The sequence below is a fragment of the Myiozetetes cayanensis genome, unplaced genomic scaffold, assembly GCF_022539395.1.
Source record: "Myiozetetes cayanensis isolate MyiCay16 unplaced genomic scaffold, myiCay2020 scf10, whole genome shotgun sequence".
NCBI classification, from domain to species: domain Eukaryota; kingdom Metazoa; phylum Chordata; class Aves; order Passeriformes; family Tyrannidae; genus Myiozetetes; species Myiozetetes cayanensis.
In genome coordinates this window covers 30,470,569-30,497,782 of record NW_026086605.1, presented here as the reverse complement: position 1 = coordinate 30,497,782, position 27,214 = coordinate 30,470,569, and the positions used below count along the sequence as shown (strand labels likewise).

The following is a 27,214-nucleotide window of genomic DNA, read 5'->3' as shown; positions in this document are numbered from 1 at the left end:
AGGTTAGTGAAGATGGAATATATGTAGCGGTTTTTTGTTGAGAGTTGCACCTGCAGTGTAATGTGTAGGTACATCTGCAGTGCATCTTGCACCAGCTCTAGAGCACATATACCATGCAAGCAGATGACTCTTTCAAAATCTCAGTCCCAAACCACTGCTATTTTAAACAAAACAGCTCTAGTTAGAAAATAGTAAACATTTACTTCCCTGCTGCTTCTAGTAACATCATCAGAAAGGCTTGTTCCATAGCTCATACACTGCTTTCTCTCCTCCAACCTCATGAGTGTCTCATCGTACTGATTGCACAGAAACTTACAGACATTTACAGTGCCTACCTGTAGCTTGACTACCGCTGAAGCCTGAGGCTGATAAAGTTGTCTTTGTCAGTGCTATACCGCTGCTTTTCAGCAGTGACATGGATGCTCCCTGTGCATCAGATGCAGTTCATAACTCACACACCAGGAGCTCACAGGGTGGCAGCACATCAGGGGCTCATTCCTGCCAGAGATCTGGCTGTCTAGAGGGTTTCTTTTCATTTCCTGAAGTCTAAAAAGGGGTAGTTGCGTCCATCAGAAGTTCTTATTCATGCGTGGGGAAATACCACTGAATGCATTCGTGTAATATTGACGTTAGATAAATGGGTGCTTCTCCAGCCAGTGGAAAGATTCTTTCTTTGCCCACAGGAATCTCCTATGGGAAGGCCATAGGTGTATTTAAACCAAGCTGGGTTGACTTCATATATGTATATTTGGCATTAAGAATTTTGCATTTCTGTGACTCCAAGGGAAGCACTTCAGATACTCTTAAATGGCTCTTACATTTTAATGTGAGGCAGGAGGTGACAAACATGTGAGAGGTGGTTGATTTGCCCACAGCTGAGAGAATCTGCTACCTTTTTGTAGATAACCTGCCAAGTCCCACACATCTACGTTGTGTTCTTCCCAGTGAGTAGAAAGAAACCTGTTTTCTTCCACTGGTGATGCAGTGTTTCACTGGTGGTTGATCACACGCTAGAGCAAGGCACACAGGAGTTTGGAGTTTTGGTGATGCTTATGTTCAGAAGTTCAGATAACAAGAAGAGATGATTTGCAATTTTTTTCTAATAAATCTATTAAACTGTAGATTTTTAAGAATAAAGCAGTTATGAATTTTTAGCAGGTACCAAGCTACTGTTTCCTGAGTTACTTGTGATACTTATCTTTGTTTCTCATGATGCTTCAGTATCAAAGAATAGTATATCCAATATATATATTTATATATTTGTTTTATTGAACAAAGGTGGATGCACACAGTGCATCTATTGCCCATCTCCATTGGATGGTACTCTATGATGAATGTGATGCAGAAGTTATAAAGCATTTGCCAGAGAGGGACTTTTTACAAGAGCACTTAGTGACAGGGCAAGGCTTTAAACTGAAAGAAGTTTAGATTAGATATTAGAATGAAATTCTTCCATGTGAGGGTTGTGAGGCCCTGGCACAGGTTACCTGGAAAAGCTGTGGCTGCCCCATCCCTGGAATCCTTCAAGACCAGGTTGTATGGGGCTCTGAGCAACCTGGTCTGTGGAAGGTGTCCCTGACCATGGCAGGGGCTCAAAATGAGGTGATCTTCAAAGTCTGTTCCAAACCAAACTGTTCTATAGTTCTGTAAAGCACTTTTTGGTATTCATATTTATGGAAATGTTTCTTGAATTGTTCCTGAATTTTATTGGGAAATGGCTATGAAATTTTGTTTTTAAAATAAGTGCAGCTTGTAGTTGTGAATATATTGCTGTAGAGAGAAAGAAGAAAGCAGAAGTAAACCTGATTCATCCTTTCTCGTTCTCCAGGTAACCAACACAAAAAGTAACTGCACAAAAATGGCAATAAATCAGGCATTTTTTTAAAATCATATCCTTTTACATTCCCTGAGAATATTAAAATAACATTGGTAAATTTTTAATGTTTGGGAAATATTAATGCTTTATTTTAACCTGACAGGTTCTGGCTTTTATGAACAAATGTCAAACCAAGCTTTATACTACGATGTTAGCAAGTTGTAAATGTGCCTTTGACATTAAAAGGAATTGTAGGTATTTTAATTAAAGTTTCCAAAGGATGTTTTTCCCCAAATGTTCACAGTTCTACGTAGACAGTTAATCTTCCTCATATATTTCTGTCTCCAGTTTGTACTAAGTGCAAATCATGCTTATGACTTGAATGAAAACTTAATTTATTATGATAGAGTGTCTGTATTTTGTGAGCTACCAGACCCAGCCGTGGTGCTGGTTCAGGGTGTGAACCCTGCCACTGCCCAGTGATTTCCCATCCGTCCTGTTTATGGCACAGAACCATTAATTTCTCTCTGTTCAGTACAAAACTTCATTTTATGGGGAAATCCAGGTTTTAATGCAGGATAAATAATGCGTAAGTCACATTTTTTACCTCTTTTTTTCTGTTTTTCTCTTCATTCAGAAGACAGATCAGAGTGTTCTGTTAGTACAGTGCTAGTGTGTTGTGAGTTTGGGGTAAAGAACTGAGCTTCCCCCAGCCCTGTTTTACGGTCTCCCAAGGAAGGTCAGAGGCAACGAGCTGCTCAGGAATCCCATGGAGCTCAGAGAGAAAAACATGAGACTTCCTTGGCAAGGGCTGTAATAAATATAGGACCAGTCTGCTGGATAGTCTGGGCCAGCCCTGTCCAGGGAGCAGATTCCCCCAGCTCTCTCAGGAGCCCAGATCCGTGCCCAGCCCAGCACTGGCCTGCCTGTGAACGCCTGCTGGAGCTCTGCTTCCTTTTGGTTTTCTGAGAGATGTGATGTGTGTCCTGTGGCTTGTGAAGTCAGGAGGCTTGGATACTCGTGACTGCAATTACTTGGCTTAGGTATTAATTTCTGAAGGACACAAGACAGGCTGTCTCTCTAAGATGCTTAGTTATAGTGAGGAGCAGCCAGGCAGCCAATGCTTGCTGCTCCAGCAGTCGTGATGGTCTTGAACTAAACAACAATTGACCAGATTAGAATGCATGTAACACAGATTTTTACTTCTTTTTTTATCTTAGCTGTACATTGATTTCTCTTTCTGGGAGCTGAGCTAATGTCTGCTGTAAGATTTTACTCTTACCTGACCTTGAATAGAGCAGGTTTGAGTTTACAGGGTATTTGCCTCAGCTATGTAGCAAACCAGTGTATCATCTGCATTTTACTATTTGCTAGATAACTTTCCAGTTTGAAAAGGCCTTGTTCCTAGATATAACAGATGTGTTGCAGTTTATATAAGAGAGAAATTGGGAGCAGGAGCGTTTCTCTTGCATTAGATTTATGCTCACAGCAGTACCCGTATTGTATATGCAGCTATCTTTAGAAATGGCCTTGCTGGATATATCTGTGCCCTCAGTGAAATGTGGAAAGCAGCAGAACTGAGGAGGTATTTCATTATTTAAGAGGTGAATGTTAAGAATCACTGCTGCTGCTCTGTACATCACACAAACTGCAGACACAACACATTGGTACTAAATTAAAGAATAATAGAAGTGAGATAGACATGGTACTGCTGAGCTTATCCTGCTGACAATTCTGTATCAATAGGTTGCCTCCTCAAAATGTCCTTTCTCAATTTTTCTCAAGAGTTTCAGTTCAACTTTGTTTTCTTCTTTTCTTTTTTTCCCCATGAGAGACCCAAGAGTTGGAAGACTGCTTTGTAACATCCCATCCTAGCTGATAAATAATGAAATTGCCCCAAGTTAGGAATGCCCTGAGACAAATACACAGTCATTTCTCTGCCTTTGGGTGCTAGCTCTGACAAAATTCAGGCGATGGTTCAGTGGATTAGCTGTCAACCTTGATCCTCATACTTACAATTTATAAAGCAAGTTTATTTAGTGAAGTACTTTTTTTTTTCTTAGAAACCTTTAAAAGCCTGCAAATATTGTCATGCTCACTCTAATTTAAACCACTGTCCTGTTGTACACTTTAGTGACCTTATTTTCACCATAATGTTTATTTTTGCTGATACTGTAGAAGTGGTCATTCTGCAGTACTTTGACCTTCTAATAGGTTATTTATTAAAGATATTAGAGAATTTCTGTGCAAAGCACATTGCCTCAGTCCCTAAAACAGTGCAGTAAATGTAGTCTCCATGACAAGTTTGGAAGTGATCTGTGTCTACCTGTGTGGCTGCTCTGAAGTTTTGCATAACTCCTCTCTAATTCCTAAGCACCAATGATCTTTGAACTGCAGTTTAGGTGTCCAGTCAGCAGAATTGTTTCTTGGGCAATGACAGCCTGTGAATAACTGTGGTGTGAAAGTAGAGAATGGAAAGGGATCATCTCTCGGAATAGAGAGGCAGTGCTCCTGGGTATGTGGCTTTGTGCTCTCATGCTTTTGTGGTGAAATGTGTAGCTTCTACCAACCCTCTGCACGAGCAACGTGAATTCTGACACGTGGGTACCACTGAGTTTGTCCAAGAGCAGAGTGGAGTAGCGATGAAAACAGGGGAAACTGCAGCAAAAATCCTCCGCGGGTTTTAATCGGATGTTTTCTCATTACCTTTCCAGGTCCGATGTGGTTGTTCTGTGCTTTTCCATTGCTAATCCTAATTCCCTGAATCATGTGAAAACGATGTGGTATCAAGAAATCAAGCACTTCTGTCCCCGCACACCTGTCATTCTGGTGGGCTGCCAGCTCGATCTCCGCTATGCAGACCTGGAGGCTGTGAACAGAGCCAGGCGGCCTCTGGCAAGGTAAAGTTTAAACAAAATTAAGAATTAAAAAAGAAATCACCTTGGTAATCAAGTACAGCGCTTTCAAAAGAGAAATTAAAGAGCCTAGTTTCCTTTTTTCTATACAATAGGAATATATGTGCTTTCTTCTAATTCTCTTCTCTGAGTTGGTTAGTTCTTTAGCACATGCAGTTATTATGTTTCCCACAATATTTTTACACATTGGACATCTAAACTCATTTGGGTGCCTGAACACTATAGTAAGATAGAGATAATAATGATTACTGAAGGTTTTGGTATATATCCTTCTCCTTCTGAACATGTGTATCATGTCCTAAACATGTATATTGTCCCTACTGTCAGATACTGTTTTAAACTGGCAGATTCTGCTCAAGTTTTCTTAATTCTCTTTTTTTTTTTTTTTTTGTAATTGTAATCCTTGATCATGGCAGAAAATAAAATGGTTTCAAATTAAACTTTTAAAAGTTCTGATGTTAAAAAAGTTCTAATCTTAAAAGAGAGTTTGGGGTCATTCTGGAGAAGCTTTTTTTCTTTTTTTTTTTTTTTTTTACCAGATTCAAAAGACAGGTATTCACATGTTCATGGGAACTTGAGTGAGACCAGATTCATGAAAATAAGAAATAATATCCATGATCACATAATTAAAGACTGTATTGTAACTAATTTCCATAAGGAGATCGAATTAATGTTTTATGGGCCCTTAGAAGACATTGCATTGCATTCAAATTCTTGATTTGGCAATATGACTTTCATATGTTTGTTTGTTTATTAAACATTTCTTCATAATGTGGGTGGAGTGGGCTTTTTGTTTGACTCTTTAAAAGGAAATGTTTGATTTTTTTTTAATTTTTTTTTTTTTCCAAAACTCTTCTTCTGCCCTAATTCCTGATTTCACCATTAATAAAACTGAATTGGTACTCTGCATGTCTAGCACAGACTTCTGCCACCTGAACTGGTTATTTATTAGCTGGTGACTACAGCAAGCTGTTGTCTGGGGTGTGTTAAGTCTGTGCCAGCTTGTGTCTGCCCAATATGGAATGCTTGGAGAACACGCTGTTGGGTCGTGTCTTCTGGTGAGATGATTTTTTTGCTGGGAAAATGGATCCTGGCCCAGACATTTTACTGGTTTTGTTTACCCTACATCATGTACTGGAGCTGTTCTGGAAATTCATGAGTTCCCACATAATGCTTCTACAGCCAAAAAGCCTCTCTCGTGAAGAGTGTGCTCAGTTACACTTTTGTCATAGGCTTCTATGATTTTCTTTAAAACACATAAGCTCAAGAAATATTTCTCATTTCATATTTAGCTATATTTTTGGCATTTTTATGTCATGAGGATTTCCATTTAAATGAAGAAAGATTGACAAAATATCTGAGTAGTGAGGGATGTTAGGAGATTTTTTAAATAATGAAAGTTCTCAAGTATCCTATCAGCTTTTTCTACTCTAAATTTCCCTTTAATAGAGAGACAACTTACTCTTTTTCGTGCAAATGATTTCTACATATATTTAGTAACGCTGCAAAGACACCACCAAACTTAAATGAAATTACAAGTATGTGCTATTCCAAAACTCTGTGGAGTCATGACTGTAGATTTCCAAAGGGAATTAGTGTTGAGCATTTTGTAAAATTCCATGCTTTCTGGAATAACTTCCTGATGACTGTTGTGTGTGACAAGGTTTATTTTTTGTTCAACCCTAGGCCGATAAAAAGGGGAGACATTTTGCCCCCAGAAAGAGGCAGAGAGGTTGCCAAGGAACTTGGGATACCATACTATGAAACCAGTGTATTTGACCAGTTTGGGATTAAAGATGTTTTTGACAATGCAATTAGAGCTGCCCTGATCTCCAGGAGACACCTGCAGTTCTGGAAATCTCATTTGAAGAAGGTCCAAAAACCTTTGCTTCAGGCTCCATTCCTACCTCCGAAAGCCCCTCCTCCGGTTATCAAAATTCCTGAGTGTCCCGTGCCGAGCGTGAATGAAGCTGGATATTTATTGGACAGCCCACTGTGTGCAGATGTCATGTTTGTTCTCCAGGAGCAGGACTGCATTTTTGCTCACAAGATTTACCTAGCTACCTCCTCTTCAAAGTTTTATGACCTTTTCTTAATGGAATGTGAGGGAAGTCTGGACTTGGATGAAACACAGTGTAATAAAGAAAACACAAATAAGGATGTTCAGACAAGTCACCCTGAGACAAACAGTGACAGTAATGAGAATTCCTTGAAAACTGCTGATGTTAAAATTCCCCCACCAGAAAGCAGTGACTCTTTAAACGTGCTAGAACCTGAATCTGGTGAAACAAACTCTGCAGCAAGATCTCTGTCATCCTGGGGTAAGGGGTTTGTTAGTGTGCACAAGGAAATGCAAGTGAATCCCGTCTCCAATCGGACATGTCCTGTAACTGTGGTAAAAATGGATTCATCTGTGCAGGCCGGACCTTTTAAAACTGTTTTGCAGTTTTTATACACAGGCCAACTGGATGAAAATGAAAAAGACCTCACAAGACTTGCTCAGATTGCTGAAATCTTGGAAGTATTTGATTTGCGGATGATGGTGGAGAATATTATGAATAAAGAAGCCTTCATGAATCAAGAGATTACTAAAGCATTTCATGTCAGAAAAGCTAATCGGATAAAAGAGTGCCTTTGCAAAGGGACGTTTTCTGGTAAGTAAATACGTGCTTAAGCAGGAAGAGCACTAATTCTTTTCTCATTCATGTTACTCTCACTTCCCAGACTTCAAAAACTCTGACAGCTGACATTGTTCAGGGAGGATGACCCCAAAATTAGAGTGTTACTCAGACCAACTGTTCCAAACTGAGATTCTGTGGTTTAATTTCTCAAAATCTACCCACAGCTTTTAAAGAAGGGACCCAGTTCTCCAAAGTGTTGAGCGTCCAATATCCCCCTTTTACATGAGGCTTTTCATTTAACTATACAAAACCAAGTTATTTTTGGGGTGGGGGCCATGGAAATGAAAAAAGTCCTTGGTTAACAACATGCAGGTGACACACACATTCTGGAGGCTCAATTTCACTTTAAGCACAGCCTTGCAGCACGTCTGTTTCTTTTTTCCCATGGCAGATGTGACATTTAAATTGGATGATGGAAGCATAAAGGCCCACAAGCCACTGCTGATCTGTAGCTGTGAATGGATGTCTGCTATGTTTGGAGGATCATTTATTGAAAGCTCCAACAGTGAGGTATTTGTCTGTTTTTGTCCATTTTGCTTACAATGTTTGATGGATTTAGGGTGATGGGAGCATCATTCTGTATCTATTTGAAAGGTTGCAATAATCCTTGGTGTCAGTCTTTATTCTTCCCTTGCAAACTTGGGATGCTTTTCTTCTTAAGGCATTAAATAAGGTTGCCTAGGAAGGTAACATCCTTTTTGCACAAAACTTCCTTCCAGCATTGGAGCTTGTGTTTAAACCCAAAGTCCTTTAAAATATTAAATATAGGGGGAGGGGGAATTAAGTATGAATTAGTGAATTTCTTTAAAATAATTTTCAAGCAGTGTGAATATACATTTGTACAATCAGAAGCATTACAAAGAATACTTGAGGCAAGAGCATTCATGAAGGAATTGAAGAAAAAAAAGCATTAAAGAACATAGTGCTAAACTAGAAAAGGGAGCTGGTTTTACAGTAGAAGTTAAGCAAACTTGAGTAGAAGTTCTACTAACTTTGGTAGAAACTCAGCTCAGATTCTGTAATGCATCAGTTTGTCCTTTGGAATAAAACAGGTATGCACTGTAATTTAAAATATCTCAGTGCTTTGAATTAAGATTTTGCAGCAGGAGCCTTGTGTTTTCAGTTGCCTTCATGGTCTGTTTTTCAAATTCCAAACACTCGGCTAATATTTCTTTCTTGTGCTTTATCCATGCCCAGAGTTTTATTTTTGTTTTGATTTTCTTGTTCCTTTCCATACTCATGGGTCTTGCTCATATGAAGAGTTCAGTTCTTTCGTGTTTAATATTCAGGAAGATTTTGTTCTACTTAGATTTTTCTGGCTTCTTCTAATACAGCTGTAAACATAATTCCTTTCCCAGAGGCATACTCAACAAGTGGTTCATTAAAAATACATAGTTTCATTCTAGCAAGGAACATTTGGCAATGAAGAATATGCATTTATTTTCTACCAGCCTATTTTTAATGATTAGCTTAACAGTCTTAGCTTATCTTTCCAATTTAAAATATTTAGCTTCCATTTTGTAGAGTTTAAGGCATTCAGTAATGCTTTTGGAAGTTTTAAAATATAGGTAGATATGAATTGAATGGTTTCCTTTGATTGGTTTACGAAAAATAAAACCATCTATTTTTACATATTACCTTTTTGTATTTAGGGCAAATTTTGTAAACTCATTCATTGAATTTACAGTTCTCTGCACTAACAAAAATATATTAATTATGAATGAGTTTCACAGCTAGCTGCTCTTACTTGGAGAATGGAGTGGCTGATATGCCTGAGGGCTTCATGCTTTAGCACTAACAGATCAGGGTTTGGATCCCACCCATCCAGGCAGAGCTGAAAAAAAATTCACAAATCCCTGAAGTTTAACAACCAGCTTACCTGGCAACACTTAACCCCTTCTAGCAGGAAGTATGTGCTGACTGCTTCCAGTCAGATTGAGTTGCATGTACATTTAATTCCTCCTCATAATGTTATTATTATTTTTCTACTGTGCCATTCTTTTCTTGCAATTTCTTCAGAATACCACAGCACATTCTTCAGTGACAGCACCTCTTCCTTGAGTTATGAAGGTGTACATTGCAAATTGCTGATTGATGGGATCCACTATCTCAGGGATTGGAGGCAACCTTCAGCCCTGCAAGTTTTACCCTGTTCTTTCTGTGCAAACTGTGGTTGAGATGCTACAGTGATAGGTTACAGTGGGGCTTTTGAACTGTCCTTCCTCTTCTTCTAGACCTCCCTGCAGTGAAATGGAGTTAGGGTTGTGCTGGGGAGAAAACAGACAACTTTTGTCCTAGTCTTGGTGGCTTCATCCCATGCTGGTTACACTAATTACACATGTGGCAAAAACGGCTTATATATTTTTTTCTTCATTTCTTCAGTTCTCAATTCCTTCCCAATCTTCTTTGCTTGGATAATTTGATTATTTACAAACAGACAGAGAGTCTGTTTTATTGTTATCCTTTGTTTTTTGTTATTCTCAGAATATTCCTTGCCAGAAGCAGATAGATTACATTCCTCAGGGCATCAACCAAGGGAGGTTTGGCATGAGGAGTGCTCGGTGGCTTTTATGTATCCCACAGAGCTGTATATTTGCAGGCTAGAAATCACTGAACAGATTCACTGCTTGATGTGGATCCAATTCCAGCAACTTGGTACCGAATTGCTTGTATGTAAACTGGCAAAGGATCTGACTCTGGAGGTATGCTTACCTGATGGCAGCTTCTTGAACTTTAATGGGAAATTTCTGTTTTGAAAAATGTTTTCCCTGCGTTCCTAAAATAATGTGAAGAGACAAAGAGGAAGTCCAGCAAAGTCAGAGAGGTGAAATATGGCCTCTATATTAAAATCCCTTAATTATTAGAGACTTTTTTCTTAAATATCTTTTCCAGGTAGTTCTTCCCAACATAAACAAGGCTTCCATGCAAGCGGTTTTAGATTACTTGTATACCAAGCAACTGTCCTCCAGTCAGGAACTGGACACACTTGAGTTAATTGCATTGGCAAATAGATTTTGCCTTCCTCACCTGATTGCTCTCGCAGGTAAGAATTTGTGGCCTTGTCCAATGCAGTGTCTTCTGCAATGGCTGAAACGTGGTTTAATGGTTTTTCAAACATACAAGATTTTCCCAAGTGTCAGAGAAAATAATTCTTTTTTTTTTTCTGAGAGGGATATTGTAACACAAATTGATATTTTCATATAGAGAAGTGTATTTGCCTTTCTCTTGCCCTTTTCAGTTTCTTGCTAAATCAGCTCAGAACACTGAAGTTTTCTGTGCTTTAAAAACAAGGGAGTGAACCTTCTCTTTAGCATTGATTCTGACATCTGTGGATTGTAATGGCCATTCTGTTGTTGTTAATTTACCTGAAAACAGGAAGAACTCCGGGTTTTCTTTTAAGTAATGAACGAAGCAGCATTTTACATTTCTGTTCAAAGAGAGTAACTGAGCCAGGACTGATCTAGATGATCATGTTTCTTTCTATGTATGTAACTTGGCACTGTTATGAAGACGTGACCAAGGCCAAAAGTCAGAGGCAGATGAAGCGAAGGTACATATATCTGCAAGACAACATCTAGGCAAAATTTAATCACATACCAAACCCTAGCTCTCCTTCAGTTGTGCATCAGGAATGTGCCTCATGTCTTCACTAACCAAATCTTTATTGCCTGATTTTGTCTATACATTTTATCTGAAGGGTTTTTTTTTTTTTTTAAGTAATTGCAGCATAAACATATGTAGAGCATATGAAGAATATTTCATTCAGTTTAATTCCTGATGAAATAATTTTGAGTCCAAAGGCTACTGCCAACAACTGAACCCAGCAGAATCAAGTCAACTGACAGAAAACCTTTCCCAAAAAGCATTCAAACTTCCAAGATTCTAGGAAATGGTTCTGGGAAAGGGTTAGGGAGAATCTTGAATTGAAGTGACTGTTAGGGGGGAGCTGGTCAGCCTTCATCTGGATCCCTAGATCTGTAAGTCTGAAGAGGTCCTGAAGTGACCTTTTCTCTATCAGTGCTCTGTATACTCATTAATAAATCCACAATTCAATGGGAAGTGCACTGTTGCCTAAAAACATCTTATTACCCTAAAGAGACAGCTGATCCATATTTTTAATTTATATTGAATATTGTACCCATCCATTCTGCCAGAAAGAGACTAGTGGCTGCTGAACTTTGTCCTTCTGTGAGTGGTTATTAACTGCAGACTTGCTTTCTGTCAGAAAGAGATAAGCATTGTGTGAAACCAAAATAAATTGTTTGGGTTGAGGCAAAGGGGCAAATCCCCATTGGGACTGTGCTCCAGTGGACCAAATCAGTTTATAACTGTTATACAGAACCTTCAGCCACCGCTCTAAAGGTGAGAATTTGACTTTACCCAAATCTGAAGCTGCTGACGGTATCTGTGTGAATGTGACCTGTGCATAATGCTGGTTAACACCAGGAGAACATCCCACCTGGGTTCTTTGTTACCTGTAGATGATCTGACCTTGAAATGTGACCATTTCCCATGTGAGTGATGAGTTTTCTCCTCTAACAGAACAGCATGCAGTACAAGAGCTGACAAAAGCCTCCATGAGCGGCGTTGCAATAGATGGAGAAGTGCTCTCCTATTTGGAATTGGCACAGGTCAGTGTACACAGCTTTTTAAAGATATTCTGATCTGCAAGTCTGCAGGACTTGCTTTTAGCACCTTGCTGGTTCTGAGCATTGCTTCTGAGTGCCTCAAAGTCTGCAGTTCTGAGAGCGACTGACAAGAAAACTTAGTTTTATCTTCTATTTTAAGGAAGGTTTTTCCATTAGTTCAAAGGTGAAACATCCCTTTAAGTAATCTCAGAGGAGTTGTCTTTCAAATATATATATTTTAGTTTTTCTTGATTGTGGAACTTCCAAGCTCCATATTCTCATGACCATGGTTCAGTAACGTGAAAAGCAATGTAATGAAGCTGTTCAGCTTTGTAATGGTGACTGATTCTTGCCTTCCTTTCAATTCAGCTCTGGTAGATTTATTTAGATCCCTATTGCAAAGGCAACAGTTTTTGAATACTTAGACTGGCTACTCAAAGTCAATCATCTGATAATTCAGAGTGAGTGCAAATCCTCTTTATGTTCAAATTTGTTTCAGTGTTTCTTGAGTCTCAGAAATCATTAAAAAAGAGAGTCCCCAGCTCACAGTTAAACACTGCTGTTTTCCAAAAGGAATCATACAGCAGACTCCCAGATACAGTAGAAAAAGATAAAATATTTTAAAAATTTTATTACTCTTGATTTCACATTAATGATTCAGCTGCAGATTGGCTTAAAGTCTGGGGTTTAAGTAGCACTGAAATACTGCAAGGCTGGCAACCATGTAACATTTCCTGCAGCTGTTTTCCAGTGGCTCTCTTGCAATACCTATAATCCTTTTGGAAAACCAGAACTGAACCCCTCCCAAGAGAGAGCAGCTCACTTCACTTCATTTTGATTTTACAAAGAGTGATTTTTCTTTTAATTTTTTTCTCCTGGTTGAAGACAGAAGCAGTATCTTTAACTACTGTTAAAATATTCTCTGTGCCCAGTACCTCCCTCAGTATGATGTGTTCATAACCTGAGATCATAGCAGGCAGTCAGAGTGCTGAAATCCATTCACAGCCTGTACAACTTGACTTGCATTTTAGCTGTGCTTCCTTGTGACTGTAGGAAGCTTGTACAAGATTCTACCTTGAGCTTTCAGTGTACCCAATTTCTGTCAACAAGCAGTTCTCCAGGGAGTTACTTCAGAGCAGGGTTTGCAGTAAGTGTAGGGACACATGGCTGGTACAATCACACCGGGAAATTCAGTTCCAGCGTGCCGTGGGTTCAGATCCTGCATGGGTCTGAACACCCTTTGCCAGATGCTGGGTGTGTTAAGCACCTATTCATGAGCTTTTGGGGCACTTCCAGCAGAATTGTGCAACAAGGTCTAGGGCATCTAAAGGCCACTTGAGCCTCAAAAGTTCTGTGTGCTTGGGAGAGTTCTGCCAGGTACAATATGCCGGGGACCATTCTGGTTTCAGCTGTTAATGGGGGCTGCAAAATGAATGATAACCTCAGGAAGTGGAATAAGCTCTCTGTTTTTCTTCCCAGTTTCACAACGCTAACCAGCTGGCAGCTTGGTGCTTGCACTACATCTGCACCAACTACAACAGCGTTTGCTCCAAATTCCGCAAGGAAATCAAAGCTAAATCTGCAGGTATGGGCAACTTCCTTCCTCAGTTTTCACGAGGTTTCCCCTTCTTTCTCCCCCCTAGTTGATTAAACATGAAGACAAAGATGAGCTCAGACAGCTAAGCCAGGAGACTGAACCTCTGCACTATCTGAATAGCATTCATAAATTCTTATCTACAAAGAAAGGTCATAACCATTAGCCTGATTGCTGGGCAAGCGTTATGTTCTTTACCTAATTCAGTGATGCTAAAAGGAACAGAACTATTTAAAGGCTCTGCAATGAAAAATACACTCTGTAAAGGCCTTGCTTTTTTATAGCTTTTGGTGGACTACAGCCTTTTTAGTGTAACCCCTTTCAAAGTCTTGTCACATTGTAAGTAAGGCATTGAAGGAAACTGGGTGAATCCTTGATCAGCCAGAGAACATAGAGACTGTGTGAGGGATTAGCTGCATAGCTTTTTGCAGACACTCAAGACATTCCTGAGATTTGTGTATCTTATTGGCTTGTTTGTTGTGTTTTTTTTTTTTTTTTGATTGTTTCTTTTTAATCAGATAATCAAGAATACTTCGAGAGGCATCGGTGGCCGCCTGTGTGGTATTTAAAGGAAGAAGATCACTACCAGAGGGTGAAAAAGGAAAGAGAAAAGGAAGATGTTGCACTGAACAAACATCATTCAAAGCGGAAGTGGTGCTTCTGGAATTCCTCTGCTGTAGTTGCCTGAACAAAGCAAATGAGTGGAAATCCATAGACAGAAATTATTCTTATTTGTTGGAAATAAGATGTAGTTCAGGTTTTCAGGAAACTGTGTTCCAAGTGTGCATTTATTACTGCTAGGGTCAAAAGCACAAGCTCACTGAAAGTGAGCCTGGAACAGCTCCTCGAAGTCACATGTATATTTTTGACTGGTAAGCAGATAAATGTCGATCATTGTTACGTTTCTTTTTATACAAAAAAAAAACCAAATCCAGCATTAATGTTTCAGTCTCCAGTTGGGAAATATTTTTATACTGTCTGGTGTATTTTGTTCAGATAAAATTCTGGATACTGTTTTATTTTACAGACCACAAAATAACCATGTAGCAGCTTTGTAATTAGATTTTAACTATTTTTACTATGCGAGCACAGTGAAATAGACAATCTTCAGTCATAAGAGACTGCTTTTAGAGTATCTCATAAAAAGTCATCTTAGGAAAAAAATCTAGTTCCTACTATAGGTTGTCTTTTTTAAACTAAGTACTGTGCACTGGTAATATAATTAGATGGTTATTTCCCCTTTCTAAAGTAAAGGGTTAGAATAAGATCCAATAACTGCAAGATATAGAGTGCTTGATCTTTGCTCAGCTGAATAATAGGCAGTATAATTACCTGTTCAACTGCTGGCAAATGTATTTCTACATTTTTCTAATATTTGCCATGTAAGTGCAAATAATTATGACTATGTGGGCCATGTGAAATCTAGTGATTCTAAGTATTCAGAGGTTTTATATGTCTAGATCAAAGAGGATATTTCTAAAATCATTTAGAAGGGCTTATTAATTTATATCCTTATACAAGTATGGATCTGAATGCAAAAAGCAGTCACACTGCTTGCATTTGAATTACTGCATGGCAGTTACCTTGTTCTGCAGGATCTTAAAACCATGCAGCCATTTTTCATCCTGAATTCCCTTTTGCTTCAGTGCAAGCAAATAAAGGGCTGCAAAACCAAGTAGATGTCATCTAGTGTTACAGCATTTTGTAAGTGAAGAAGGGTCTTCACATACAAGATTACTTCAGTTTGATCCAAACTGTTTTATAGCTTTTCCCAGGTAGAACTCAAAATTTTAGGTTATTTTTAAGTAGATAATGTATTTCCCCTGGAAGCAAATTCCCAGAACGCTGGGGGGCAAACTGTTGGCAGAAGGGCAGGAATTCTGCTCAACTGGTGCAAGAAATGAAAAAGCTTCCAGTGTTTTCAAATAGCCTGTGTGTTTATGACTTTTTGTCAACCATTACTCTAAAGCTGCAGTGTTACACTAGATTATGTAAGGATGAGAGCATTTCTTTAAAAGACCAAAACTGAAATACATAGACTGTAGAACATACACATGCAATCCTGTGCAGTGTCTCAGGCACAACTCTGTAACCAAGGTAGTATTGTGTGTTAGGTTCCTTAATACTGTTTTGTGCTGGCAGCTCAGCACACCAGTGTGAAAAGCTGTTTGTTTGTTTATTTGTGGGTTTTTTTCTGTATCCAAAGGCAAGGCAGTACAGTCACACCCCAGCACTGTAGGTCAGGAAAGGCTTTGGCCTGAAAGCCATATACACCTCTGCATATTTGCGCTCTGAACGGACTAACTCTTGGCAGGTGCTACCACAGGATGGTAGAAGCCACCCAGCACGAAAGAGATGCTGCTCTACAAACCTCTGTAAGGAAAGCCAAGTGAGAGATTCCTACCCCTTTAAGATTCATCACTGTATGGTGATAAAGAAGGGCTACAAATGATGGTTGCAAATATGTCTCCTTAATTCTCGATCAGTGACAATGTGTAGTGTGGAGGAGAAGACGTGTCAAGACCAAGATGAGATCAATAGCTGTTGTCATAAAATGTTAAGCAGTCACATTTTAAGTAAGTATTGCTATAGGTTTTACACAACCAAAGCTACTGTATGATTGTAATCTTGCCAAACTGTAATGGATATATAAATGAACCTGAGGTATATGCAATAATATCCAGTTATTCTAGTTATCAGCTACTATAACCAAGTGGCTGGTTCATTTGGTTAATGCTGTCTATGGCCTTTAATCTTGGTGGTTATTTTGTGTTTTTTATTTTGGAAAAAAAAAGTCAATAAAACTGTTTAGTTACAAATTGTCTCCTAGCTCTTTGAAGAAACTTCCTGAATTTTGCATTATGTGCTTCCCTTTTTAGTGCTGCTTGTAAGCATTCAGTTGTGGTATCATTCATTGAATTTTACTGAACTGATACTTGCACAGCACATTAGGATTTATGGTTGGGAATGTCACAAGGAAATCCTGCAGTGGTTGTTTATGTGGTGGAAGGTTGGTGCTTGTCACTGTTAACTGCATAGCAAAAAAAACCAAACCAAAACAAAAACAACAACACCTCTTGCCACTTTTCCCCATGGTTTCTGATATTTAATTAGCATGATATTACCCAAGGGACATGAAGCTAATTGGTCATGACAGACACAGGGAGGGAAAATGTAGGTAAACAGCAGGAAGTCTGAGGTTTTCAGTGCACTCTAAACTTTGTACTGCTTCTCACTGCCTTGGTTGCCAACCATTATACAGAATTCCTCATTAACTGCTCATAGACCCTCAGCAACTACCTCCCTGAATATAGCTTGTTTAATTGATAGATGTAGAAAGTTGGTACTTTTCTAGAGAATTTTTGCAAGATGTCATGCAAAGAATACCATGTTAAGAGCTTTGAAAAAAAATCACAAAGCAATGCCAAGGACACTGAAAGTAAGCCCATTCAGTACACGTTTTCCCAAGTGGTAATTTATGAAAATGTTACGTACCCATTTTATTTTTGGAAGCAAAAGTTTATTTCTTTGAACTTACCATTAGAATAGAAAATGGGCTCAAAAGAAAAAGTGGTGACAGATGTAAAAATGCTTCTCTTGATTATGAGAAAACCAGTATCAAGGAAGGAAGGAGAAAATCAGAAACATTGCTCTTCAGGGCATTCTTTTTTAAATATTAAGACCAGTATTAAGATTCTGCATGTCCTTTGTTTCTGGGGAGTCTCATCTTATTTCTTAGAAACACTGTTTTTCTATTTGTTCTTCAAGGCAGAATTTCTGTGAGCAAGTTTCTCTGCAGCACAACACAAACCAGTTTCTGTGGCTTCCTACCCACAAATAGCACACCAGAGCCAGGAATAGAAATTGTTTGTGTGAGTAAGATAGGATTGGCCAGGCTGCAGCCACAACTCACTAATTTCATTCACTGAAGACCTACTCATCACAGTCTGTTAGTCAGATCAGGCCTGCCAGTGTGCAGAGGTAAGCCAGACAGCACAAAATATGTGGGTACATTAAGAAGGGTTGCCTGGTAGAAGAGACTAATCTGGAAATCCCTTTTGAGCACTGGAAACGTGATTCTGCCCAAAGGAGTAAGAAGAAGCAGCACAGCAATTTATTGCCTTAATTCTTCAGCAACTTACCTACAGATAGCCCTTAAGAATAACTTATGCCTAGAAGTGTTTGATTTGTAAAATCAGGGAATCTTTTCCATATGCGAGTAACAAGCACTGATAGACCAGCTGAAGGCATCTTGGAAATCCTTCTCTCAGGGTCAAGTCTTTCATCCTCTGTACAAAGAGGTTTAGATAAAGATCTAATGTGCTAAATAGGATTAATTTTGGTACGTAAACTCCAGGATGGTGACATATTACAATTCTTTCAGACTTTAGAGTCTGGTGAAGAGATTTGCTTTGTCAGATGAAACAACAGTTTTGTCCTTATTCTGTCCCTTTTTTTTAGATCACAGTCTTTATACTGTTGTCACTGGATAGATGGACCAGATTGGAATCCAAAGTATGTACTATGCAGTGAAATGTCTTTAGGGTGTCTGCTTGCCACTCCTGAATCCCCTTAGATTTTTGGTCTATTAAAATGATCTAACAGCATTTGCATAAGTTTACTCCTCCTGCAGGCAAAATTCCTGTTGAAATGGATGAGATGCTACACACACAGACTTTGGGCTGTGAGGTGCCACCTAATGAATTTACACGTTATCGCTTGCCTGTGTTCCAAATCTTCCAAAGAAGTTTGCTCTGTGTAGTGCATGCAGGATATGACAGTGTGTTAGCAGTGATAATCTCCATCCTGCAGGCTCTACAATAGGATAATTCATTGTCAGTTAACTTATGCCTTTGCCTTTAGCTGAGAGAATGTAACCCGTGTCACGGATTCACTTTGCACCAGCAGCCGGAGTAGTGAGACCATTGTGCATTTATATATGCAAACTAAATCCCTCACTGCTGCTTACATAAAAATCTTGGTTTCTGGTATAAATATGAAAAGCTTTTGGTTGAAGGCTGCAGGAGGCTAAGATGAAAGTTTGAACATTAGAAGATGTGAGGGTGGTTATGCTAATGTATCCCAGCTCTAGAGAAAATCAAACTGCGAAGGTGAAGGTGTGATTCAGAGCGAGCAGTTGGCACGGGACAAGAGTTGTGATGGCTCCTTTATAATTGCTCAGCCTTACCTTTTGGTTTGTAAGCAGGGCACATAGCTACAACATCCCACTGGGACGTTCTGCAGCAACAAATGTTCCCAAGATGCAGGTCCTGCATCCCACCCCAACAGGTTACAGTGAAAACATTATATTACGTTGCTAATTCACAGTGGAGATTTTCTTAAGAAATTTTCTTGCCTTTGACATTAGGAAAAAAAAAAAAAAAGGATTCTTTATTCCCCATTGGGATTCATATTTTTATAAGTTATGGCTGCATAATAAGGATTACAAGGCATTCCAGGTATTAGTGCTGAGTATTCAAATTATCCTCACAGGTTTAAAAAACCCCTACAATTAGCTGCAGTTTATGAGTGTATGATTAAACTTGTATCTTAGTCATTAAATATAAGCTGGTCGTTCAGACTAGATGATCAGATGTGATTGCCCCCACCTTCTAGCTATTTTAAATCTTAGTTGTGCACTACATATTACAAAGAAATTTCTTTACATTTCTCCCCTGGGTGCTCAATTAGACTTACAGCCTTGTAAAATTTTGTGGATCCCTGTGCTCTTGGTATCACATGTACACTTTTCAATTATAGAGTGTCTGAGGTTAGTTTTTTAATAATTGGCAGATCTCATCAAGTGATGAAAGTCTGTTAGATGATGATGCCTTTTCCCACAAGCAATATAAAGGAAGGGGGTTGCTAAGAAGCCCCTGGGGGCCAGGGCAGCTCCGTGAATCCTCCCCAGTCCCACACAGCAGAGCTGTGTTGGCAGGAAGAGCTGTGTCGGCTTGCAGGGGATGTGACCAAGTGTCACCAGTGCTGTGGTGTGTAAGACATCCAACAGCGCTCTAAAACAGCCTCAACCAAGGGTAAGTACCCACACACTTGCTACTCCTTATGGGTGACTCCCTCAGGCTGCTGTGCTGAGGCAGGTCCTCCCCAGCTTCGCTCCCCCTTCCCTTTGGCTGGCCAAGGGCTGTGAAGTTGGAGTGTGCAGGAGTGATTTCCACCCTGCTGAGCAGAGTTCATCCCTGGCAGGTGCTGCAGCTCCCACAGCTGCACAGCCTTGCCTTTCTCAGGTTTCCAGGGCTAGGAAAGGTAACGAGCTGTAGACTGATGTCTGCCCTTAATGGTTTTTTTTATCTGCTCAGGGGGTCTGTTTGTTTGTTTGCTGTAGTCACAGCAAGGTTTGTTTTGTAGAAGCTATTTGTTAAGAAGATAGGAGGAATAAAAAATAAAAAATGACTGCATCAAAAGATAATTGGGTGATTACCTAAAGATAATTGGGTAATTAAGTTAAAGACTTGCTTTCTTTTCTGCTTAAGGCCTCCAGTATGTCTGAAGGTGAGGAGGGGACTGAAGGTCAGTGCAGGGATTGCTGGGCAGAATTTTCTAGACTGTTAATAGAACAGATTGCTCCTCTGTAGCTGAACAGAGGGGCAAGGAGGCTGGTGCCTCAGGGTTTGTTAGAAGCCAGGAAGGGATTCACCTTCAGTTTGTTCTGCTGCCTCTTGGCAAGGCCCTACAGTAGGTGCTGTTGGTCTGAGTTTGTTGTAGGGCCCCAGGAAGCGTTCTGTGCCTTACACTGAGTGAGGGTGCATGGAGCACGTGTGTCATGCACCTGTAAAATGCAGGGACTTGCTGCAACTGTAGGGGCAGCACTTGATGACCTCGCTGCTCTCTTCTAGATCCGTGGCTTTTGTTTTGACATTGCTCACCCTCCCAGCCCTTTAACACAGGGTAACTTCTCAGAACTACATTCTCCCGTTTGGCTTCAAAAGTTTGTTTCCTTAAACCTGGTACCCAGACACTGAACAAACATCCAGCTCTCCCCATTGCACTTCCCATTGCATTTGTAAGCTGTTTTTTCAGGTCCTGTCAGCCAGCTTGCCCCCACAGAGCAGTCAAGCTGCAGAACTTGCCACGTGACACTGGGGGTGTGAAGAGCTTGCATGAGTTCCCAGGTAACCTGGAAAGGTTCATGGATGAGAAGTTTTCTGGGAGTTAATAAATACATAGAGAATATGCCTGACTGAGCAGTTTCCAAAGTCAAACAAATAGCTGGGGGTTTCCAGAAGAGGTATTGCTAACTGGTCATGCTGTTCTTTGTTTCTCTGGGCATCAGGTTTTGGCTGCTGTCAGAGGCAGTGTAAGGGACAGATGAATCCTTGGTTTGACCCAGTACTGCTGATCTCTGTGCTCCAAAAGTGCTAGGATGAAGCAGAGGGGAGCTTTTCCACTTTTCTGTGGACTTCTTTGCAATGAGCCTGCCTAAGAACCCTATCTAATAGGGTTTCTTTCCATGTCCTTCTGCTAATACCTTCCTTTATTGCACATTCTCATGATCCTCTATCACTGTTGTTATAAATGCTAATAATAAATCCAGGTGACATTGATGGTAGCAGGTTAACACACAGTACTGAATGGAATTATTGCCTATTCACTAAGCCACACCTTGGCAGGCTGTTCACCGTCCAAAGGAGCCCATAATCCATGAAAGGACACTTTACATCTCCTGGGTGTTTATCCAAAAGCTGTACCACAGTGGCTCTGGATTTTTACGGTGGTTTTGCAGTGGAGTTGAAACAGAAACGGCTTTATCAGGGTCATGCAAGTGATCAAGATCTGCCCCCGGTCTCTCTCCTTTAGGTGCACAGCTAATCATAACCAATTCTTGAATGAACTGTCAGATGTAAGCTACAGACTCAACTATTCATCTCTCTCTCACTGCTTCACCTACTGCTATTTTCTTTGAGGGACACATAGTCTGATCATCTCTTTGAATTCCCTTTTGGCCTTAATTGCAATACCTAGGGAGTAAAATTTTCCCCTTGGTCCTTCAGTGGCAGTCAGCCACACTGTCATCTTCTGCTTTGGCAGCATCTGAGTGAAGCACTAATCAAGTCAAAACCATTTGACATGGGCACTTGACATTTCAGGAGCGTTGTCGTTCTCTGACACAGGCTATAATTGGGCACAAGGAGGGCAGACTGGCACAACCTCTGTATTTGTGCTTGTTCTCTATGCATTTGTAGGGAGTGACATACTCTAGGAAACCAGAAGACTCCTCAGGAAGAGTTGGCCCTTCTAGCCTGCCAGGAGAGCAGGTGTCTGTAGCACATGAAGGGCTGTGTTCAGCCTGGGGTGAAAACTGGAGAAGTCTAAATTCATGGAAGGTGGAAAGGCTATCAGGGGGTAACTGAGCACTCCCTTAGTATTAGAGTTGAATGGCATCAAATGAGACTAGTAGATGGCAGGTCCACAACCAAGAGCATCTCTCCACACCAGTGTTAAATGAGCTGCAAAATTTCTTGCCAGAGAACACTGGCTTGAAAAGTCACACAGCTCCCAAATGAAACCTTTGGGGAGGAAGCCTGTCAAATACAGATCATAACCTCTGTTTCAAGGACTTAAATCCAAGACATTGCAAGCTGGGAGCACACCACCAAATACAATTTTGTTATTACCTTTGCTTTATGTTTCCTGAAGATTTCTTGTAGTATTCCATTGCTGAGTGCCAAATATTAGTCTTTTAGAAGAGGTCAGATCCATGAAGTGACTGAGTCTACAGACAGAAAGACTGCAAAACAGACACCCCTTTGAGCACAGGAGCCAGACTCGGGCATCAGCTCCTGGGACTGAGACAGATTAGTCCTGCCCTATATTCTTAATGATGAAATCTGGCCTCACAGTCTGTTGTGAATGCTGGTTGTTGTTCTGGATGATGCTAAATCATGTGAGAATACACAGCCCGAATACAGCATCTGCCAGGGATTTGAAGTCATCTTGGATCATTTTGCCCTAATCAAGCACCCGAATAACACATTAGATTCAGCTCTTTGTGTTGTGATCCCCAGGGTCACCTATGCTGCCCTGCTCTTTAGGGGTCTTTTCTGCCTGTTGGGAATGTATCACTTTCCAGTTCTGGAGCTGCACAATAGTATATTAAAAAAAAGAAATCACTTCTGTGATCCACGATAGTAGGGAAATATGGAGGTATGTCTTGCCTTGAGTGTGGCCATCAGCCTGTGGCTGACTGTGGAGAGCCAAGGTAAATACTGTGTCCATCCATCACTTCTGCCTGCCTCGGTCTTGCTTCTTACTCACTTGGCTTATTTTCACAGACAAAGCTGACAAAGCACCATCACTTAGTGTGATACACGTTTCTTCTATTGCACTGGGAATAATCTTTCATTACTATAAGCTTTTTCAATTTTCTTAAGGCCTTTTACCACTTTGCCAGCGTAGCATAATTTATTTTGTTGAGCGGTTTACACATTAAAGTGTGTGAAGTTTTATTTATATGTCTCTAATGAGTTCCTTCCTGGCTGGTGGATCAGTGTTGTGGGGTGGTTTTTAATGTAGCTTTCTGCTTTTACAGTGCAATTTTTCACCTAAAATTGAGACTTGAAACCTGCTGACTTCTGCCACGTCACACCAGTTCAATTCTCAGCTCCAGCAGACAGAGCAGAGCCTGGCATCCTCCCTGCAGCAGGAGCAGAGCTGAGGACCCTTCAAACAGCAGACTGCAAACTTGTCCCTCTGAGGTGCTGTACTTTGGTTTCCTGGCTTCATGCCCTTAGTTTAAGTTGCATATTTTTCCATATATTTTTATATATGGTTTAAAAAGTTTAGTCTCTGTTTACTCTTGCCATTAAGACTGAAATGGTTCTTTCCTCCCCATACATCCTCCTCCCTCTTGAACCTTAAGCTTTTTGTAAGCTATATAGCAAAGTGTGGGCATTAAGTATGATTATAGATGACTGGGGGTGTATTCATATCAAAATACAGGGAAAATGACACTTGGTTTTGTGCAAGTGCCATTAGTGACTGAGAGCTTCTGTTTGTCAAAAGAGTAAACATTGAGTCTATTGCTACTAAACTAAGCTGGCTAACAAAAATTACAGCTAGGTTCAGAGGATTTAAAGTTCTGGGAGAAGAGCACCTTCTGTCCTTGCCCTCCCTCAGTGGCGTCCTGTTTGGCAGACTAGACCCTTGGAAGTACTGGGCATACTTCACCACCTTTTGGACTGGTAAGAAGAAAAAGGAAAATAGTGTTTAGAGGGGGCTGAGAAGTCCATGGTAGGCAACACCAGGAGAAAGGAGGGCTTGTTGTTAGAGGCACAGTCATCACCATGAGTGGATTCACCTGCCTTCAGCTTAACGGAGATGAGTCTTTGCAAGCCCCATGCCCTCACTCAGCCCCAGGTCCTCCCTCGTGTACCATCACCCTGTGACCTCCAGCTGCAGGAAAGCACTGGAGCAGCTCATTAGGCAGTACCACAGGTGAGTCGTTAGGACAACCTTCCCACCCTTCCCTTTGGATGAGTGCCACCTGCACAGATGGCTTCCTTTTGGCTCTGCTTTCTGCTGAGCTGTACCTATTAGAGCCTGCCTCAGATCCAATCTGCCTTTGCAGAGTTAGCTAAAACAGAGCTGCGTGGCCAGTTGTGAAAGAGCATCATATTCCCTCTTAAGTATGAGGCTCCTTTTCTCTGCTTTGGGGTACTTTACCTGCTTGTTGAGTGTTTTGAAGGTTGCCAGGTGAATAGGAAAATATGTCAAACAAAAAAAATGCATTACAACATCTAAAGAGGATAAATTAAAAGCTGAATGGGCTGTTGAAATACTAGTTCAAGCAATAGGAGTGGTTGGTCATTAACTTTTTTGTAGTAGACCAGGCAGTGCTATAAAAGCATATTACTAAGATTAATTAACTTAGCACCATGACACCTCTTTTAAGTAGGTGGATTACCTCACTGAATAGGGAAAAAGTAATAGAAAGGAGTACTCTGTGGAAGTTAATTGCAAGTACATCAGCTGCACAGAGCCCCACACCTATTTGTCCTCAGTCACTGTATAAAGTACAGCAACAATACCCTTCATAGCTTTGAGCAAAGCATTTTCTCTGCTCTTGGTGACCAGCTGGGATTTGTGGTCACGATATCCCACATGGCAGCTCATCCCTACAGTTATTAGATGTTTTACTGCTCGTTCCTTAATTAAACACCTCTTTCTTTAGCACAATAGTGTAGTATAGCAGCAGGGAGCAGAGTCTGAAGTTCAAAGATGATGGGAATTTACAACTATTTTCTTAACAGAAGCATCCAGTAGTGTTATGAACTAGTACAAGCCAACCCCAGTGAAACCAGGAGAAGAAGGCTTATAGCCAGCCAAAGTCTTAGATGCCAAAACTGGACAGAAGAAGCTGCAAGGAACGCTTGGATCAGTGTAGGAGCAAACATACAGGTTAAATAAACATGCCTGACCTGAACTGCTCACAGTGGGTAACCACCAAAACACCATGGGATGGAAGATTTCATGCAAAGGAAAAAAGATTCTTATAGGCCTTGGAAGATAAAAATCTCCTTTTCCAGTTTTGACTTTTTACATTAAAAAAAAAAAAAAAACAACAAACAAACAAACAAAAACGAGTTTAAGCCAGGTAAGCATGAAGCACTTTACCTTTTGCTTCCTTTAGCTCTGAGCACAACTCTTGCCCTCTATCAACAACCTCTGCTGCTGCTTCAGCTTTTACAGCCCTCCTGTCTTTGCAGTCCCTCCCCTCCTCCTCTTCTCTAGGCTTTATTTCAGTGGGCTTTAACCTACTAGGTCCAGCATAGATTTTAACTGTTATATCCATCTTCTTCTGCTGAAATTGTGTTCTGTTAAACACGATAATGCCTTATTGCTTTCATTTTGCAAGGAGAAGAGCTTGATTGAAAAAATATTTTTAAATCTTAGTGGAAGCCTCGTAAGCTTAGACACGTTCTTCTGTATGGAATGAACTACTACAGCCCTGTGTTTGGATCTCAAAGAGGGCATCTCTTCAGAGGATCTTGAGGAAAAAGGGTAAGAGAATTCTGCTGATCATGAAAGAAAGAGATAGTGGTGTTTAATCTTTTTGTGTCTGCTGCTGCTTCACCTTCAGTCTGCAGCTGAAGTTTTCCTGAAATTGTTCAAATATAACCTTTTTTTTCCTTGGTTCCATTAGGCAGCAAGGCCTGAGGAAAGCATGTGTTTCCTTTGTGTTGTTCCAAAGTGGTGTTGTCCTTTGCACAACAGAAGGAAAACACTCCCTCGTGGTTGCTCTTTGACCTCCCGTACAGGTGACACATTCACTGCTTCCTTGGGAAGTGATTCTTTTGATGTTCCCTCTGCCTATATCACACACTGCTTTTGTTGACAGCCTGTGGTTTTGTTGGGAATTCATGTGACTAAATATATGAGAGAATTACTAGGGCAGTTCCCATGCTTTGGAGGTGTTCATCTGAGACCCTCTGCAGCTGTATGCTTTCTTCAGCACGATGAAGCTCTTGGGGTTGGTCTGTCAGTTTGGTTTGTGGCCCAGGCTAACGCTCCTTGTGCTGTAATTTTACCTGCTGTAGGGAAGATTCTTCCTGCCAGGAGACTGATTGGTAGTTCATGAAACAGGTCTGTGTGGGTTTGTCTGGTTCTGTTCCCGTCACTGCTCCTGCCAGCCCTTCTTTTTGTGAGCAGGGTTTGCTGATGGGGCAGAGACCTCCCAGGTAGTCATAGGACATTAAGCCTCCAGTACTGATGTCTCAGCTGGATTATTTTATCTGGTCAGAAAGTCCCGTGGGGCCAGTTGAGATCACATAGCTTGTAATTTTATATCCAGAAATTATTTAAATAATTTTAACAAAGTGATAATAATAAACCTTCACTTACTTTAATGTCAAATCTTCCTGACACTGATGATTCCTCCAGCTTGCATATAACTCCCATAGCCTGAAACTCCCCTGAATGAGTTCCATGCCCTCGGTTCCACAATCTCAGGGGTAAAACCTGAAAAGGTGAAAGGCTTTCTGGGACCTCATAAGAGATTTCATTGAATGGGAGAATCTTTCCTTTGGAAGCCACGTTATTAAAATGGCAAAGTCAAGCACTGTCAAAATCATGGCAAGTGCTGTGAGCCTGTCACTTTGAAATTGTAGGGGCAGATGGTGAGAAACTTTCCTGCTGGTCAGGGCACTTTGTGAAGGGTGTTACTCAGACCAGACTGATTTATTTTTTTTAATTATTATTATTTTTAATATATTTGTGGGAACTAAACTTGGGTTACCTCCCATTTGTCCTAGGCTCAAAGCACGTATCACCTAATATAGTTCAGCTGCTTCATGGTAATGTCACATCCCAGAATAACCTTTTTGTTTGACTGTGCCTTTGGTAAAGCAAGGAAGCCTGGAAGTTTATTCCTGGTTCTGTGTTCTTCCTCAATCTTACCAAGCCCCAATTGTAATGCAGTGGCATGTTGGGTTTGTTTTGTTGGTTTTTTTCTCCCCAGGAGATCTGAAGTAACAGAATACTTTCAGGACAGGGCTTAAGATCCAGGCAGCAGGACAGACCCTGTCCAAACACAAAGATTGACTGGAAGAATAACCAGTGGTGGG

General features: G+C 40.5%; 2 protein-coding genes across 3 annotated transcripts in view; both read left to right on the top strand.

Annotated features, from left to right (window-relative positions):
* RHOBTB1 (Rho related BTB domain containing 1) overlaps positions 1 to 16,453 on the top strand; it is a 54,658-nt gene extending 38,205 nt beyond the window's left edge. For both annotated transcript variants that reach the window (XM_050340698.1, XM_050340703.1), the window contains 7 exons: positions 4,531 to 4,716; positions 6,418 to 7,385; positions 7,804 to 7,922; positions 10,305 to 10,455; positions 11,955 to 12,043; positions 13,520 to 13,625; positions 14,153 to 16,453. In XM_050340698.1, coding sequence (XP_050196655.1) covers positions 4,531 to 4,716; positions 6,418 to 7,385; positions 7,804 to 7,922; positions 10,305 to 10,455; positions 11,955 to 12,043; positions 13,520 to 13,625; positions 14,153 to 14,322 — 1,789 coding nt within the window. In that variant the 3' untranslated portion in view covers positions 14,323 to 16,453. The remainder of the gene's footprint in view (positions 1 to 4,530; positions 4,717 to 6,417; positions 7,386 to 7,803; positions 7,923 to 10,304; positions 10,456 to 11,954; positions 12,044 to 13,519; positions 13,626 to 14,152) is intronic.
* Positions 1 to 27,214, top strand: part of TMEM26 (transmembrane protein 26) — a 386,732-nt gene that overhangs the window by 153,289 nt on the left and 206,229 nt on the right. The gene's annotated exons all lie outside the window — the stretch shown is intronic.